Genomic DNA, 17,421 nt, shown 5'->3' with positions numbered 1-17,421 from the left:
CCGAGCCTGTAGCGTGGCGAGCAGACGTGGAATACATGTAAAGTAATACGCGACGCCTCGCCACACTATATAAAATCAGCTCTACGCCGACGTGGATAGTGGGGGTATGAAAAGGTTTGAGAATGTGTACCGCCGTGCTCGCCACGCTTCGGGTTGGCGTTGATAGTGGGGGTGCATTTAACATTGTAAGCACCCATTATGGTGCTTATACAATTTTGATTCGCATTGCATGCGGGTATATGGCATGCGATGCGATACAATGCATAAGATGCCATATGACTGAATATTGTGGGTGCTGTGCTAGGAAACAAGTACCATAAAACTTACATTTTAAATAACCATTAGTACGGTCCCTTCCCTTTTACTTAAACATTGTTGAATTTTGACTGTTGGGAATGGCACCCCCACTGTCGATATGAAATTTGGGGTGTAGACATGTAATGTGCTCCCTAGAGGGGCAAACTTATGCTGTGTACACACTTGTACAATCTGCATAAGATCCAGATGAGATTACAATTTAGACTATCTGCATACAATTTAGACTATATAGTGCAGATCTGCACTATATAGACAGGGCAGCCAAGACTTTCTGGCTGAGATATGGGAGCGCGTATCTTGAACACATCTGGATCGCTTGGGATAAAACCCATACAATCTGCAGGAGATCCAGATGAGATTTTGACTATATAGTCAAAATCTCATCTGGATCTCCTGCAGATTGTACAAGTGTGTACACACCTTAATGGAAAACAAGAAGAGACCTGTTCTCAAGCCAGGGTATCTGGGTGATATGTTAGTCACAACCTGCTAGTAGTACTGTTGCCCTACAACCACCCATCTGCGTGTACTGTACCCTGTTGCCACCCTCCACATTACAACTCCATACACCCTGCCACACACTCCACCCCATAACACCCTACACCAGGCATTCCCAACCACGGTCCTCAAGGCACACCAACAGTGCAGGTTTTAGTGATATCCAGGCTTCAGCACAGATAGTTTAATCAGACTCCCTCAGGTACTAATTAAGTCACCTGTGCTCAAGCCTGGATATCTACAAAACCTGCACTGTTGGTGTGCCTTGAGGACTGTGGTTGGGAATGCCTGCCCTACACCCTGCCACACACTGCACCCCATAACACCCTATATTCTGTCCCACACACACTGCACCCTGCCGCACACCGCATGCGGTCATTCGTCAGACTGCATTTAGGTCTACAGTCATTAGGTCGACCCCACTAGGTCGACTGGCAGGAAGGTCGACCTGACTTAAGGTCGACATGGGCCAAGGTCGACATGACTTAAGGTCAATTTGCATAAAGGTCGACATGAGGAAGGTCGACTGGTCATAAGGTCGACATGGGTTTTTCACTGTTTTTTGAGCCGACATGTGCCGACAGGCGGTATTTCATGCCCTACCATCCACTAGGGCAGGCTTTCCCAACCACGGTCCTCAAGGCACACCAACAGTGCAGGTTTTGTAGATATCCAGGCTTGAGCACAGGTGACTTAATTAGTACCTGAGTGATTCTGATTAAACCATCTGTGCTGAAGCCTGGATATCACTAAAACCAGCACTGTTGGTGTGCCTTGAGGACCGTGGTTGGGAAAGCCTGCACTAGGGCGTGGTGGGAGAATAAAATAGTGTGCCGAGCGCAGCGAGGCACTGTGCCTGAAGCATTGCGAGGGTCCGATTCTTATTGCCAACTGTGTCCATGTCGACTGTGTCGACATTCGGATCAAAAAACAGTGAAAAACCCATGTCGACCTTATGACCAGTCGACCTTCCTCATGTCGACCTTTATGCAAATTCGACCTTAAGTCATGTCGACCTTGGCCCATGTCGACCTTAAGTCAGGTCGACCTTCCTGCCAGTCGACCTAATGACTGTAGACCTAAATGCAGTCTGACGAATGATCCCATTCCCCCCATAACACCCTTCCACACACTGCACCCGATAACACACTACACCCACCCAGCTACCAACTTCCCATAACCACACTACACCCTGCTGCATACCGCACCCCGTAACACCCTATACCCTGCCGCACCCCATAACACAATACACCATGTCGATCACCACCCTACACCCCGCCATTCAGCCCCATCACCACCCTACAGGCCGTCACACACTACCTATCACTACTAGGCTGTCTGCGCCGGGTCATGGTGAGACATTTCTATGGTGACCGGTAACCATCCTTCCGGCCAGTGACAGTGTGACCGTTTCTGCCCTCAGTTATCATGGCGTCACGCGTCTTTATCCTCTCTCTCCTATCATGTGATCTAATGTGGGTCACCTGACATCTTAGGGGCGGCCCATACTGCCACGTGACCTGTCCCTGCTCTCCCTTTGGCTAATGCAAAGCCGGCACTGTGTGACGTCGACAGGAGGGGTGTGGCCTGTGGGGAGACACATAAACATGGAGGTGATCTTTCATGAGAAAGTAAGTTGGGAGCTGCGACCGGGCCGGGAGGCGAGAGAGTGGCGGAGGCCGACCCCAGTGTCCCCCTGCCGGGACCGTTGCCCCCTCACTGTGTATCCGGCTATGTATCCGTGTGTTTGTGTCTGTCTGACCCCACCTTAGGTATAGTGGTGTATCCGGGTCTGTGTGTGACCCCCACCTTAGGTATGGGGGTGTTTCTGGCTGGGTGAGTGTGCCTGACCCCACTTTAAGTATGGGGGTTAATATATGTGTGTGTGCATATTAACCCAACAGAGGTATAGGGTGTATCTAGGTGTGTGTGTGTGTCTGTCCCACCTTAGGTGTGGAAGTGTATCTGGGTGAATGTGCCTAACCTCACCTTAGGTATGGGGGTATATCCGGGTGACTGTGCCTGATCTCACCTTAGATATGGGGGTGTATCCGGGTGGCTGGAGATGTATTCTGGGTGTTTGCGTCTGACCACACTAGAGGAATTGGGGTGTATGTGTTTCTGATAACACTTGAGGGCATATTGGGTGTGCACCTGAGGTATAAGGGCATATTGGGGTGTGTCCTGAGGTATGGGAGTACACAGGTGCAGGTGTGTATCCTGGAGTTGGGCCTGCAGTGTGACACATGAAGGGATCATGCCTTCTCCTATCTTCCAGCAAGAGGGCTCCCTGTGCGCCCAGCACTGCCTCAACAACCTGCTGCAGGGGGAGTACTTCAGTCCTGTGGAGTTATCTTCTATAGCGATGCAGCTGGATGAGCAGGAGCGGATGCGCATGGCAGAAGGGGGGCTGACCAGCGAGGAGTACAGGACCTTCATGCAGGTACGGCTACACCTATATCGGGCGCAGAGATGTCTGGGCTTTATCTAGCGTCTTTGTATCAGGAATCTGAAGGAACAATGCTACACGTACCAGGTAGAGGGTTCTGCTGGATGTAATTGAGTGGCCTGGCAGTATTTGTAACAATTGCGTGATGCTAACGCAATCTCTCATGCCACCGTATCTCTGTGGGAGACCAGTATATGCAGTGTCTTGTTACTGCTACTGGCAGACGGTCTGCTTTACTCGCAGATTCTATACTGTGCTGTAGATACTGTTACAGTCATGTCACTGTATATCGTGCTCTTTTGAGCGTGAATATCCGGAGAAATACATCTTGCTGGAATAATGACCTCTGAGTCTGACTCCGGAGACTATTTTTTTTTATTTAACTTAATTATCTTTTAAAAAATTAGTGAGTGTGTCCGAGAACGCAGCCGCTGTCCTCCGCGAGTGCAGAAAACTGTGGTGACAGCCCATTTTCTGGATTGCTACACCTCACTGCCAGCAACACCAGCAGCATGTTGACCATGCTGTGAGTTTTGTGGCAGTTCGAGCATCCTACAAACATCTGCAAATGCAATTCACTATTACAGGACTTTCATCGGGCTGCTCCCATCCTATGGAATGCCCTTCCACGCACAATAAGACTCTCCACTAGCCTCCAAACTTTCAAGTGTTACCTGAAAATTCCTACGTTCTACACGCATAACCCTCTGAGGCACTTATGCATTATATAGCTTCCCCTCTGGACCTACAAGCTATGCTATTACTGGTGCCTGTCCTTGTGTTTCCCTCCTATGTCCCTATAGATTGTAAGCTTGCAGCAGCGCCCACTTACCTCCAAGTCTGTCTGTTGTTACCCAATTTGATTTATCACTGTCTACTATTGTAAAGCACAAAGGAATCTGCTGCGCTATATAAGAAACTGTAAATAAATGCACAGATCAACACCCCAAAATTCTCTGAATTAGCCCCAGATTGTTGACATTATAGCAATGCCACATATTCCAGTTGTAAGTATCCTAAATCTTACCTGGTGGCTGCAGCAGATGTTCCAGCATTTGCCGCTTCTGGCCAATGTTGTAAGACCACATCTACTGTGCTAAGTCCCTATACTCAAATCTGACCTCAATCCCAAACCTGATGTTGGTATTTCTAAACAGAAATCGCAGCATTTCATTTATTGATGTTTGTAGTGGCAATATTGTAACAATGTCTGCATTTCTTTTAGTTGACATGCTAATGCAAGTATTGTACTGTCGACATGAATCCTGGTATTGTGACCTTTGACATTACGCTAGCCGTAGTTTACTGACCGTTTGGCTCTTGTGTTATATAATTACTGTGCTTCCTGTTTGTCACCATTGCAGCAGCCCTCTGGGAACATGGATGACAGTGGATTCTTTTCAATCCAGGTGAGTCAATTTCAAAGAGTTAACTTGTTGGCGGATTGGGTACAAAAACACAGCAGCGAATCCCGATAGACATTGCCTCCCATATATATAACAAAAAATATAAATTCACTGGATTCTGTGTCCTGCTTGTAGCTTAAGCTCTGCCACTACCTATGCGACTTGGCTTAACTTCGCCCAGGGAGTTGACAGTACAAGCATGCAGTGAGTTCCAGTGAAGCCCCCTCTGAACAGCTCCGTGATTGCAAGAAGAGGCAGGATACCAGAGCAGCGTAATAAATAGAGAGACATGGGGTTGCCTAACCACACTACCCACAGTCTGGATTCCACTGTCTGTCTTCCAACTGCCAGGATTGTGACCGCGTCCCATGCTGACAACCTGTAATAATGTTGATTGTGTTCCCTGTACAGGTTATAAGTGATGCGTTGAGAGTGTGGGGGTTAGAACTGATTCTGTTCAACAGTCCGGAGTATCAGACCCTCGGCATCGACCCCATGTAAGATCTGTGTTTTATGTTCTTGTTAACAGTGACGTTTTAGTTGAGCATGTGACACCTGTGAGCTAAACCTACCAGTTATTAGGGGCGACTGCAGCAGAATCCTGTAACCTAAAGATCGACTACCTCATTCAAACTTGTGTTCCTTTTCTCTCTATTTCCAGAAATGAGCGAGCCTTTATCTGTAATTATAAGGAGCACTGGTTTACAGTAAGGAAGCTCGGCAAGCAGGTACGTTACTTTCACACTTGCAAAAATATCCCGGGTTTTTGCACATGAATGCACATCAACCCGGGATTTAGCTCAGTGTGAAAGGGTCTTGAAAGAATATCCCGGGATGAACATCCCAGGATTTCTACCCAGGTCCTGACCTGGGTATACTCCGGAATTATCAAACCTGCTGATAAGGGCGGAGGTATTGTTGTTCTGAACAAAGAGGATTACCTCACAGAAGCACACAGACTACTTAACGACCAACAGACATACAGTAAACTCACAAGAGATCCAACAGAACAATTTCAAAGAGAGCTAGAAAAACACATACGATCAGGACTACACACAGGAATACTGAACCAACAGGAGTACAAATTCATCCAGAAACAGCACCCGGTAATTCCAGTATTCTATTACCTGCCAAAAATTCATAAGAACCCCATACACCCACCAGGCAGACCAATAATATCGGGCATTAACTCACTCACCACCAATCTATCAGAATACATAGACACATTACTGCAGCCATACGTACAAACACAACAATCTCACCTGAAGGACAGCACACAAATCCTTAACAAATTAAAATACATCAAATGGGAGGAAGACATGTGGTTAGTAACATCAGATGTCACCTCATTATACACCATTATAGACCACCAACAGGGAACAGACAGCATTGACTACCACCTCAGGAACGACCCCAATATGACACCAGAACAGCGCAAATTCATTACTGACAGCATACTATTCATCCTAAGACACAATTACCTCTGGTTCGAGGATCAATTCTACATCCAACACACAGGGACCGCGATGGGCACGAGATTCGCCCCAAGTTACGCCAATCTGTTCATGAGTTGGTGGGAGGATTGTTACATCTGGCAGGGCGAACACATTGGGGCGAATCTCGTGCTCTGGTCGCGGTATATAGATGACGTCTTTTTCATATGGCGCGGTCCAGAACACACTCTACAGCAATTCCTGACGAACATGGACAAAAATAACAACAACCTAAAATTCACCCACAAATACAGCAAAACTGAGGTAGAATTTCTTGATTTAAACATATTTATAGAAAACCAACAACTGCACACTAAAACCTACAGGAAAACAGTAGATGTTAATAGTTTTATACACTCCACCAGCTGGCATCACCCGAACTGGCTAAGGGCAATACCTAAGGGACAATTTATCAGACTGAGACGCAACTGCTCAAACATCAAAGACTTCCAGACACAAAGCGTACAACTCACGACACAATTTACAGACAAAAAATACAACCCAGACTCAGTAGAATCAGCGTATCATGAAGTACACCAATACAATAGGGAAGACCTGTTAAAATACAAAGAAAAACAAGACAAACCCCAGGAAATACGATTCATAACAGAATATTCCCAACACTCCAAAGCACTCCAGCATATATTACGCAAGCACTGGCCACTACTCAAAGAAGACGACCAAATAGCAGACCTTCTCCCAACACACCCCAGAATTACATTCAGAAAAGCACCAGACATCAGAAGCAAATTAACAAACAACCATATCCCACCACAACGTACAATACAAACCACAATTGACAAACACAACGAAAAAGGAGGCCACTACTACTGCGGCACATGCGTAGGCTGCATTAACGCGAAAAAAAGAAGTACCAAACCCACCACAGAGTTCACATCCACAAGCACACAAACAAGTTATAAAATAAAAACCCAAATCACGTGCAATAGCAAAGGAATAATTTATCTACTAGAATGCCCATGCCATAAACAATACATCGGTCGCACCATCAGACAACTCAGAATACGCATAGGGGAACACATCCGCAAAATTAAAATTGGGGCAGATGACCATAACCTATCAAAACACTTTCAAGAACACCATGACAGTAACCCAGCTGGCCTAAATTTCATAGGAATACAAGAAGTCCCGCAAAACTGGAGGGGGGGAGACTACATCCACCGCATCAACAAAATAGAACTAAGATAGATTTACACTATGAAAACTTTTTCCCCTCGGGGCCTCAATATAGACAACGAGATCAAATCCATAGTGGGTAAAAAGTAATAAACAAGTAGACACCCCCAAACATTAAAAAAGGAATTTCCCCTTTTTTCTACGAATTTTTTATCTCTTCACTTTAGCACTCCTACTTTACTACGCAATCAAGTCATCATTTACAGTACCCTAAACCCAGCAGTCCTGTACATAAAGGGACCACTCTAATGCCTCATTATGTATCAAAACCATAAGATTAACCATTTCACTCCCAGAATACCATTTAATTAAATCCACCTTCAGACTGCATGACAGAAACTGACTGACACCTGACCCAATCAGTGTGCCAGTAATCAACCAATCAGGAGGACCCACACCAGGCTCTGTCCCGCCCTCCGTCCTTAACTACTGCAAACAATCAGCCACATGCATTAACTCCCTAGAAGAAGGCCCCCGGGCCGAAACGCGTTGGAGACACAGCACATCTCTTACATTCTCCCCCACATCTAAGTCTCCTCCACTTTCCGGAGTAGAGCGCACGGAGCTCCGTCTGGCCAGGTACGCTCCCGGCGGACGAGATCTCGCGAGATCGCCCGACCCGGAAGTCATACCAGCCGGCGTTGAAGCACCGTGGAACCGGAGCTGCAGGAGCCGCCCGGCACCAACAGCGCCCACCAGCAGAAGCAAGCCGCCGACGAGGATCGAGACGCAGGCAGTGCGGGTGCACCACCCGAGGTAAGGGACGCCGTCCTCCGGTGCCACCTGCACATACGCTCGCCACCCACCAACGTACTGCAGTTTTCTCCCGTGACACTTGACTCTGGTGAACTGTCACCAATCTCAGCCGCCTTCTCCAGGAACTGTATTGGTTTTCTCATTTCCAACCCCCCCCTCACTGTCCAGAACGCTTTGACCGCCCTGACCTGCTGACCTAACCCGCACAGGTAGACCAGCCACTGTCCCCACCAGCAAACATCAATAGCGACATAGCTGGAGAACCTTTGGGTTTTTTCTCAGCAGGAGACCGGGACTGCCCAGCCCTGACAGTGAAGCACCCAAACTCAAGTGCTACATCATATTGGCACAGGTTGCCAATCACCCCCCCTTTTTTTCGCCACTATACCTGTATGCACAATAAAAATCACTTTTGAGATTAAACCCAGATCTCGCTTCATTCCTCATTTAGGGGTAGAGCGCCGAAATTTCTGCATTTATACTCCGGAATTGACCCAGGATGCGGTCAGTGTGAATGGTCCCGTACTCACAAATGCTGATGTCATCATTCAGTGCCCTGGAGTCCATTTCTAATGACATGCATATGTATTTGCAGGGATTTCCCGGGATCAGTGTGAATGGAACTGTCCCGGGTCGATCCCAGGTCTGAGTGCAGTATGAAAGGGTAAATTCCCGGGTAGAGTACCGGGAAGCATCTGGGAACACATTCCCGGGTATGACCCGGCTCTGCGAGTGTGAAAGGGGTATGATAGTTACGCGTCTGTGGTTTGTGTTGTGATGTAAACAGAGTATGTAGACTGTTGTGGATCATTTAACCTGTGTTTCTTACCGGACAAAGAAACAGAGACACCGCCCCATCCTTATGTACTATATTTACCAATGATATATTTTAACCCCCAAAAATGACATGTAATTATTGCTCCAATTAAGTTAACTTAAACGTCAAAATGCCTAGTTATTAGGGGTTCTGAAGCACACCCCAACATTATCCCGACCTAGTCCCCTGCTGATGAGTGCGCGCAGAAATGCGAGTTACCAGGCAGTAATAGGATTGGATTGTACAGTATATGCAAATGCAGTGCTCTCACCTAATTGGATTGACCACAAGGCATTAATTCTTCAGGGTGATGTAACATGTTAGAAAATCACCCTAGGGTGAAAAACAGTGGGCGCCACTAGGTGGTTTGTTCTAACCAGCAGCTCACACACAGAGGGAGGTCATCCCTCAACACAAATAGCATACAGAAAAAAAAGGAATGGTAATTGGAGCGCTTCAGTTAATTGATAATGTTTAGATAATCAAATAGATCAATTGGGTATCACAAAAATAAGAATACATTTATTATTAAAAATAAAACACCTATGTAACTACTGCCTAGGCCAGGGGTAGCCAACTCTAGTCCTCGAGAGCTACCAACAGTGCATGTTTTGCAGGTCTCCTCACAGAATCACAAGTGAGCTAATTAGCTCCATCTGTGGATCTTTTAAAATGTGTCAGTGATTAATGAGTGCAGCTGTGCAGCAACTAGGTTGTCTGGAAAGTGTGCACTGTTGGTAGCTCTCGAGGGCTATGGTTGGCTACCACTGGCCTAGGCAATGCAATAAATATAAAAGCCTTATGCTGTGTACACACGGGGGCGATAGGGGCTGAAATCGCTGGAAATATGGTCGCAGGTGACCATATTGCCAGTGATGGGAGTGTGCCCCTGCGATAAATCACCGGGCGCGCGCTCCCGTTTTCAGCCCCGTTCTAATTGCTGCTCGCAGGAGCTTGCTCCTGCGACCAGCTGATAAAATCTGCGGCACCGCCAGCAGAGGTTCCCTTTCATCAGCGACAATCTCTGGTCGCTGATGAAAAGGAGAATCTCAGCCATATATTGCTCAGTCATATATGGCTAAGCAATATATTTCCCCCGTGTGTACGGGGCTTTACCCCCTAACTGAATTACAAAATACAAGCTACCTCACCCAGTCAGGTTTATGGACACCCGTCAATTCCAGTTCATCTAACTTTTCGACTTAAAATCTCCGGGGAGTTCAAAATCTTCAATTGGAAGCTTTATAGGAACAAGCGGGACTGGTATAAGTATACCTATGACTTACTGTTTTATACTGCCCAAGATCATTCAAATACATCAAAGCTGCTTTATTTTATTTTGATGTAACATGTTATATCATGCTTTATAAGATACATTTTATCTGTATTTGTGCATGTAATTTATAAATTGGCAGATGTTAATTGGTTCATTTTAAAAAAAAATGGTTCTTGTTCTATTTATTGGACTCTCCCCTCCATATATTTCCTGTTAATTTTGCAGTGGTTTAACTTGAATTCCCTGCTGACGGGCCCAGAGCTGATCTCGGATACCTACCTTGCGCTCTTTTTGGCTCAGCTGCAACAGGAAGGTAATTATTATAAATTTTTTTTTAAATCTCATTTCTTAAAATGAATAAATTGGTGTAATAAGGGAAACCTCTTTCTAATGGGCAAAACATACTGCGCTGCACGTTGCTCAGATGTAACGTGTAGAGTGAGTTAGATTTGGGTGAGGTGTGTTTAAATTGAAATCTAGATTGCAGTGTAAGAAAGAAGCGGGCAGTATTTACCCTGCACAGAAACAAAATATCTCACCCAAATCTAACTTTCTGTGCACTTGTTACATCTGCCCCCTGCAGTGCAGCATGGTTTTGCCCATTAGAAAGAGACTTTAATTTTACGATCCAGGCTGAATCAGATCTTCTGTCATGTAATTTTTCTTCATATGAATGCATGTCAGGTGATGTGTCAAGCTGGTGGGCGGGGATGATGTAAGGTGACAGTGTCTGGCTGGGGACATGGGGCGGGGATGATGTAAGGTGATGGTGTCAAGCTGGTGGGTGGGGACATGGGGCGGGGATGATGTAAGTTGACTGTCGGGTGGGTGGGGGATATGGGACTGGCAGGTGGGTGGTTGTTGTCTAGGCATGCCTACCTTGCTAGAAAGCGCAGATGAGCGTGCTAGTCGTTAAGTAGGTGTGTAATGATGATCACAGAACATATTTGCTAATACTTTTGCAGGTTACTCAATATTTGTGGTGAAGGGTGACCTTCCTGACTGTGAGGCCGATCAGCTGCTGCAGATGATACAGATTCACCAGAGTCAGCGGCCGCGGCTGATAGGAGAGGATGCAGCGGCCAGAGACCTAAGGTACAAATAACCGCGACATCGCTGACCAGTGTTACATGTGGATAGGGCATGTAACACTGGTGTGTCCCCCGGCACTAGATAACTCGGGACTACAGTATTACAATCCTAGTAACTGGATGGACTGCTGTTGCCATTAGCAGAAGTTGTCCACGGATCATGCCAACATGTATTGCTCCTTTCATCCTTTCTCCTTCTCTCCTTTTTATTTCTTGCTGGAATGGCTGGCTTGGGGATACCTCTATTTCTACATATGTAATTTCCTTTTTTACAACTGTATTCCTAATATCACTAACTTAACAACAGAGTTACCGTGTTATATTTCCTTTTTTTTTACTTACGGTATATATTTTGTATACATTTGAAAATTGTGGATTGCTCTCCATTTGACACCTTTATTTATTCTCCCTATTGTCTATGTCAACTGTGATTTATTGGGATCAATAAAACATATTTTGAACATAAAAATAAAAAGATAATGGCGGCTAGCACGCTGCCAACATTTACCACCACTGCAAATACAACAGAATGGCAGTCAGCAGGAATACTCTGCTCTCCGTACCACACCAATAATCATGTCGTGAGGACAAAAGCACCCAAAATGGCCACGGGTCACAGTCCACACTCCGGGAAGAGCATAAGGGTATATTTAAAGTTATTGGGGTCCCAACTAGCTAAGTCCACAGGCAGGTGGGTGGGCTGATCACCAGGGAGTTGCTGCAGCACCCAGAACAGACAGACTTACAGAGCAGGAGGACGGCTGCCGTGCATCATTCAGAGAGACAGGCGCTGAAGCCAAGAATGTCACACTGCAAGACTAGGCCACGTAAGTCCCTTGGTTAGTAAGTGAGTGGACGGTGTTACAGGACTCTGCAAAATAGCTCACACAAGACCTGGGAGTATAGGCTGTATTTGTAACCAACCAGGATATTTCAACCGGATAATAGCCACCAACCAGCGCCTTTTTTAGTGTACATTTACAGCATTGTGAATGGATGTTTATACAGATTAGTGATGATGTGGGCTCTGATTTCTGCACAGAGTTCAGAGGAGCGAGGCCGCTATGGAGGCCGGGAGGCTGCACGAGGCACCTGCCGCCATGGACGAGGATGAAGAGAACCTGCAGAAAGCACTTGCCCTCAGCCGGCAACAGATAGACATGGAGGACGAGGAAGCGGATCTCCGCAGAGCCATCCAGCTCAGTATTCAAGGTACCATGCAGTACAGAACGTGTTCAGTCTCTGGGTTATACTGTACATTGTGCAACAGGGATGAAAAAGGTCATTGTAGGGATTCCTTATAATGCATTAGTCATTACATCAGAACTTGCTGATTTTAAATGGATAACTTCACTACTGAATCTTCTATGCTGTTTTATGAGGCTCAATGTTGGAGGCAACAAAGCTACAGATGGAGACTTACATAACGGAACGAGCAGGGTCCCCAGCAGCACAGAGCGGTCATGTGAGGCCGCTGTCACAGCTACAGGCTGAGAGTTACATAGTGGGAGGAGCAGGGTCCCCAGCAGCACAGAGCAGTGATGTGAGGCTGCTGTCACAGCTACAGGCTGAGAGTTACATAGTGGGAGGAGCAGGGTCCCCAGCAGCACAGAGCAGTGATGTGAGGCTGCTGTCACAGCTACAGGCTGAGAGTTATATAGTGGGAGGAGCAGGGTCCCCAGCAGCACAGAGCAGTGAGCAAAGCGGAAACACTGCTATCCGTTACCAAAACAAAGGTTTTGTGCAACTAGCTTGTTCTATGCAGCTCTTTGTTTCTCTCTGCATTTTAGAAATACCCAAATTTTAGTCACGGCGCTTCTCCATTAAAAATGGAGGGTAAATGATGGCTGAAATAATCCGAGTCATGCACTAATAATCAAAGTTGCAACAATATAAATTTATTGTTACCAAAAATATTTATACATTTGACACGTGTTCTAATATATAACCATAAAAGACACAACTGGCCACCTGTGAGTAAAGAAAAAGGGGATTAAAAGGAATGTAGGGAAAAATTGTATAAAAATGTATTCCTCATTTTTCATTTTCATACTTATCTTGAGTGGTTTATGGTTTGACATTTCTCTCTGTATTTTGCTGCAGAAACATTGAATTAATGTAAAGGTCTATAAATAAGTAAAACTTTTATGTCACCGCAAAATCCGCCCATAACTGAATATAGATGTCATGATAGACAATGTACCAAGCCTATTTATGTAAGTGCTCCCCAGATATGAAGTGAGAGACACCTTTGTATTTTACAGCACTTCCAGGGAACTGTTTAGAAATTTTGAGTTCTGTATATTTGTTTCCGCTGCCAGTGAAACAGCTCTTGGTACGCAATTGTAAATCTGGATGGGGCACGGGAGCCATTGCAACTTCTCCTTCTTGTTTTCATTCCAGGAGGACACAGCAGTGAGTCCGCAGGCTCTCTATCGTCCCCTAACCTGCCACAGAGCTCCGGGTCTTGCAAAAAGGAGTCGCTGACGCAGGAGGAGCTCCGGCAAAGGAGACAGATGTATTTTGAAAAGTAATGACTCCAGAATTCCATTTACAATGAGATGTCCTCTTATACCTGTATGTCTAGTATTACTTACATTTATGTACCATTATTCATACTTTATTTACATGACCGCCATTCTCCAGTCCTAAGAGGCTACTGCCCTGCACAAACTGCCACCCATCTTTGTACATAGCTCTCACGGATTCTTTGTGTTTTAGGCAACAGCAGATGAAGCATGAACATCAGCCCTCGGGTGAGATTAATGCAGCCGCAGACACAGGTATCTGGTTCTTTCCTTCTTACTTGTTACATGGTGAGTGTGGTAGCTCCAGAAGCACAACATGACTCCGTGATGTCACTGGCTCCTAGTGACTGGATAGGCTGCCCTCTCAGTGATGTCACTGGCTCTTAGTGACTGGATAGGCTGCCCTCCCAGTGATATCACTGGCTCCTAGTGACGGAATACACTACACTGCATGCCGTTGTGCACAGTGTGTGAGATAAATTGGGTGGAAGTCTCTTCTCTGCTGTGTTGCATTGTGGGCAATGTATGCATGTTAATATTTGCTCTCCTCCTAGATTCTGGAATGAGCGAAGAGGACACGCTCAGAGCAGCCATGAATATATCGCTAGACACGGGTGGGACCAGTGCAGCCATGCAAGAAAAATGACCGTTGGGCTCCGGCCTGTCCACTATACACTGTCCTGCTGGTCATGCAGGTAGTGTGGATGTACATATTGAATCTCTGGACAGGCATTTGCTTTAGATATTTTTTTGATGCTTTTATGAATGTCTTTTTAAAGATACCTGCGTGTGTTTGAGTGTTTCCATCTACTTTTCCGGAGCAGCGTTTTGTCCTGCACTTCCCAGTTTCTACATCCACTCCGCTCTGGCGTGTGTAAGCATCTTTAAATGCTGCGTGACATTAGCAAAAAAGGCTGATCCCTCCCCACACGACCAAACTACGCTTGTAGCTCTCCATTGCCTGGTTCTGCCCCTTACACATTCCTCACTAACGGTGCTCCAGCGGGATCCAGCTTCCTGTGCCTGCCAGAGAGAGGATTACTGGTGCTGTTCTCCCCGCTTCTGCAGGATGGCTGCTTTTTAATGTAGTTTTGTCCCTAAAGGAGCAATTAACTTAAAGTATGGACAAAAATACTACCTATAACCTTCACAAATACATGAGGTATATAGTAGAGGTTTCCAAAACTTGTCAAAGATTAAGAAGTTTGTAATAATTAAATGAGGGTTTTCCACTTCAGCTTGTGTCATTACCACTGTTGGGCAGCTGGAAGTGTTGGGATTACGCTGCAGACTTGTTGTCTGAGACGTTGAAGTACGATGGTTGTTGCTTGTGCTGGAGAAGTGACATGAGGTGTAACTGCAACTGACTAGAAATGTATAAATCACTTGGTGACTTATTGGATGAATTGGTTATGCCACTGCTATAATAGTTTACCGCATTCTGCTAATGTGTTTCTCAAGGTACCCATACACGGTACAATTATTTTATACAATTTTGGACTAGAAGGCATTGCATCACATAGGTTTTGCAATGCAATGAGATCTAGTATAAAAATTATGTGCAGCACAGGCGATGAGATGTGTGACGGGAGCGCGCATCTCATCGCACTGCCCTGTCACCGTGTATGGGCACCTTTTAGAAGATTGGCTGTTGCGTTCTCACCTTCCACTTTATCGCTTCAGCAGGCTTAATGCATCTACCCCAGTATTACATGTGCATCTTGTGATGGTTGAAGAGTGTAAACTCTCCGGGCTTTGGTTTGCTTTATTTTGTCACTGTATTCTGCTACTTTGTAAAGTGATGTCATCATAAAAGATCAGACAGGGCTCAGATCTTTGCCTAGGCTGACTCCGTCCGAAACAACAGATTTTTGTAGATCTGATTTAGTTTGTAATTGGGACAGCTTCCAATAATGTACAATATCAGTTTATTTTCACTGCAATCTAGTTCCTCTTGCAAGGCTTCAGCTGCGTAAGCCGCATCGCATCCAATGCCTGCGTTTCAGTCCACAGACTTGGCTAGCATGAGGACCACAGATTACCTGAAATGGACTATGGTGGAGCAGAACCACCTTACCCATGGACCACAAACGTAAAGACACTTCATTGTAATGTGCACATCTGGCTTCCAACTTGAGCTGGCCATATCTTTGCAAACGAGTCCAGTATTCGGATGAATCCTTTCCCATGAATTTCTTGCATCACTTAGTATAAGGTTGTCTGTTACAGGATGCTGGAACGAATGCGCTGATCATGGAGCGCCACAATTAATGTCGATGCAATGACACATATCATAAGTTTCAATGTTTGGCAACCTGTACAACTGTATTTAAAAATAACTTTTTTTTTACCGGCTGAGTTTGTGATCTGTGTTTTATTTTTGGGAAACGACTTTCCCGAATGCCAAGTGTGGTGCTGGTAATCACATTGGGATAGATGAGAGCTCTATACATCACCACAGATAACATTGTGAGATATAGAGGGGGGTGGGGGGTGAGAATGACCGGTGACAGGAGCTGGAGGATAGGTTGGGGTGGAGGGGCAGGAGCTGGAGGATAGGTTTGGGTGGAGGGGGAGGGGCAGGAGCTGGAGGATAGGTTTGGGGGGGGGGGGGGGGGGAGGAGAAGAGGGAGACAGGAGCTGGAGGATAGGTTGGCATGGTGTGGTCGACACGCACATATTAGACCAAAGATCACCGTGAATTTCTCAAATTTTCATACGATCCCATCCACTTGGACTGAGATTGCGAGGGATTGAGATTGGTAAAGTCAGCAGAACATCTGACCCGAAGCACGGTGAGTGAAGTGGTACACTAATTGGAGGTTCATGGGTTTAGCTGTTGGCATGGACACAAAAAATAAATGCGAAAACCTCATGTTGACTTCTTTCAGTGTCAACATTTCAAGGTTGCTCTACACACTGGTCCTTATTTAGATCTGATTGAGGTACAAATTTGTTCTCAAAATGGACAAAACCATGCTGCACTGCAGGTGGGGCAGATGTAACCTGCAGAAAGCGTTAGATTTCTGTGAGTTATTTTGCTTCTGTGCAGGGTAAATACTGGCTGCATTATTTTTACACTACAATTTCTACTTCATCCACTAGGTGGCATTGGAGTTACAGTGGGGAATAGAGGGCGACCACTAGAATATGTATACTTTGGACCCTCTGCAAAAGGAGGAGGGCCTGTTACGGCTATTTTTACACGCTCCGGCTCCTGCCGGACGGCCAGGGAGCCGTGCCACACACCGTAGTTAATAATGGACACAAATGTGTCCATTCACACGGGACGGCCACGGCCTGGTAGCAGCCGGATCCCACCGCTGGAAGGGATGGCTGCCGGGCTGTGTCCATCCCCACCATTGTAAACTGCTGTGTGCGGCACGGCTTCCTGGCCATGCGGGTTTTCGCCGCCCGGCAAGAGCCGGAGCGTGTGAAATAGCCCTTACTCCCCAAACCCTTAAGACCCATGTTCTGGTTTAAGCTGATTGGCCAGTGATAAAGTACAGGCACTTTATCACTTCTCCCTTATCTCTGCTTCATACATTTACCCTAGAGTCCCATGTGACAGAATGGGAGAGACGCTTGGGGA

The 17,421-nt window shown here is 46.0% G+C and overlaps 1 protein-coding gene across 2 annotated transcripts; it reads left to right on the top strand.

Moving 5' to 3' along the window:
* The first annotated feature begins 2,323 nt into the window (after positions 1-2,323).
* Positions 2,324-16,184, top strand: ATXN3 (ataxin 3). Of its 2 annotated transcripts, none has more exons than XM_083167288.1 (11): positions 2,324-2,447; positions 3,095-3,259; positions 4,630-4,674; positions 5,083-5,168; positions 5,333-5,399; positions 10,436-10,523; positions 11,176-11,305; positions 12,344-12,513; positions 13,705-13,831; positions 14,023-14,084; positions 14,384-16,184. In XM_083167288.1, the coding sequence occupies exons 1-11, from the start codon at positions 2,361-2,363 to the stop codon at positions 14,473-14,475; spliced, it is 1,119 nt and encodes a 372-aa protein (XP_083023414.1). In that variant the 5' UTR covers positions 2,324-2,360; the 3' UTR covers positions 14,476-16,184. The 2 variants fall into 2 exon arrangements, with proteins under 2 accessions (XP_083023414.1, XP_083023415.1); XM_083167289.1 differs by lacking the exon at positions 2,324-2,447 and adding an exon at positions 2,462-2,588.
* Positions 16,185-17,421: the final 1,237 nt, after the last annotated feature.

Source organism: Crinia signifera, chromosome 12, assembly GCF_055691185.1.
Source record: "Crinia signifera chromosome 12, ASM5569118v1, whole genome shotgun sequence".
NCBI lineage: Eukaryota > Metazoa > Chordata > Amphibia > Anura > Myobatrachidae > Crinia > Crinia signifera.
This window is presented reverse-complemented; position numbering and strand designations above follow the sequence as displayed.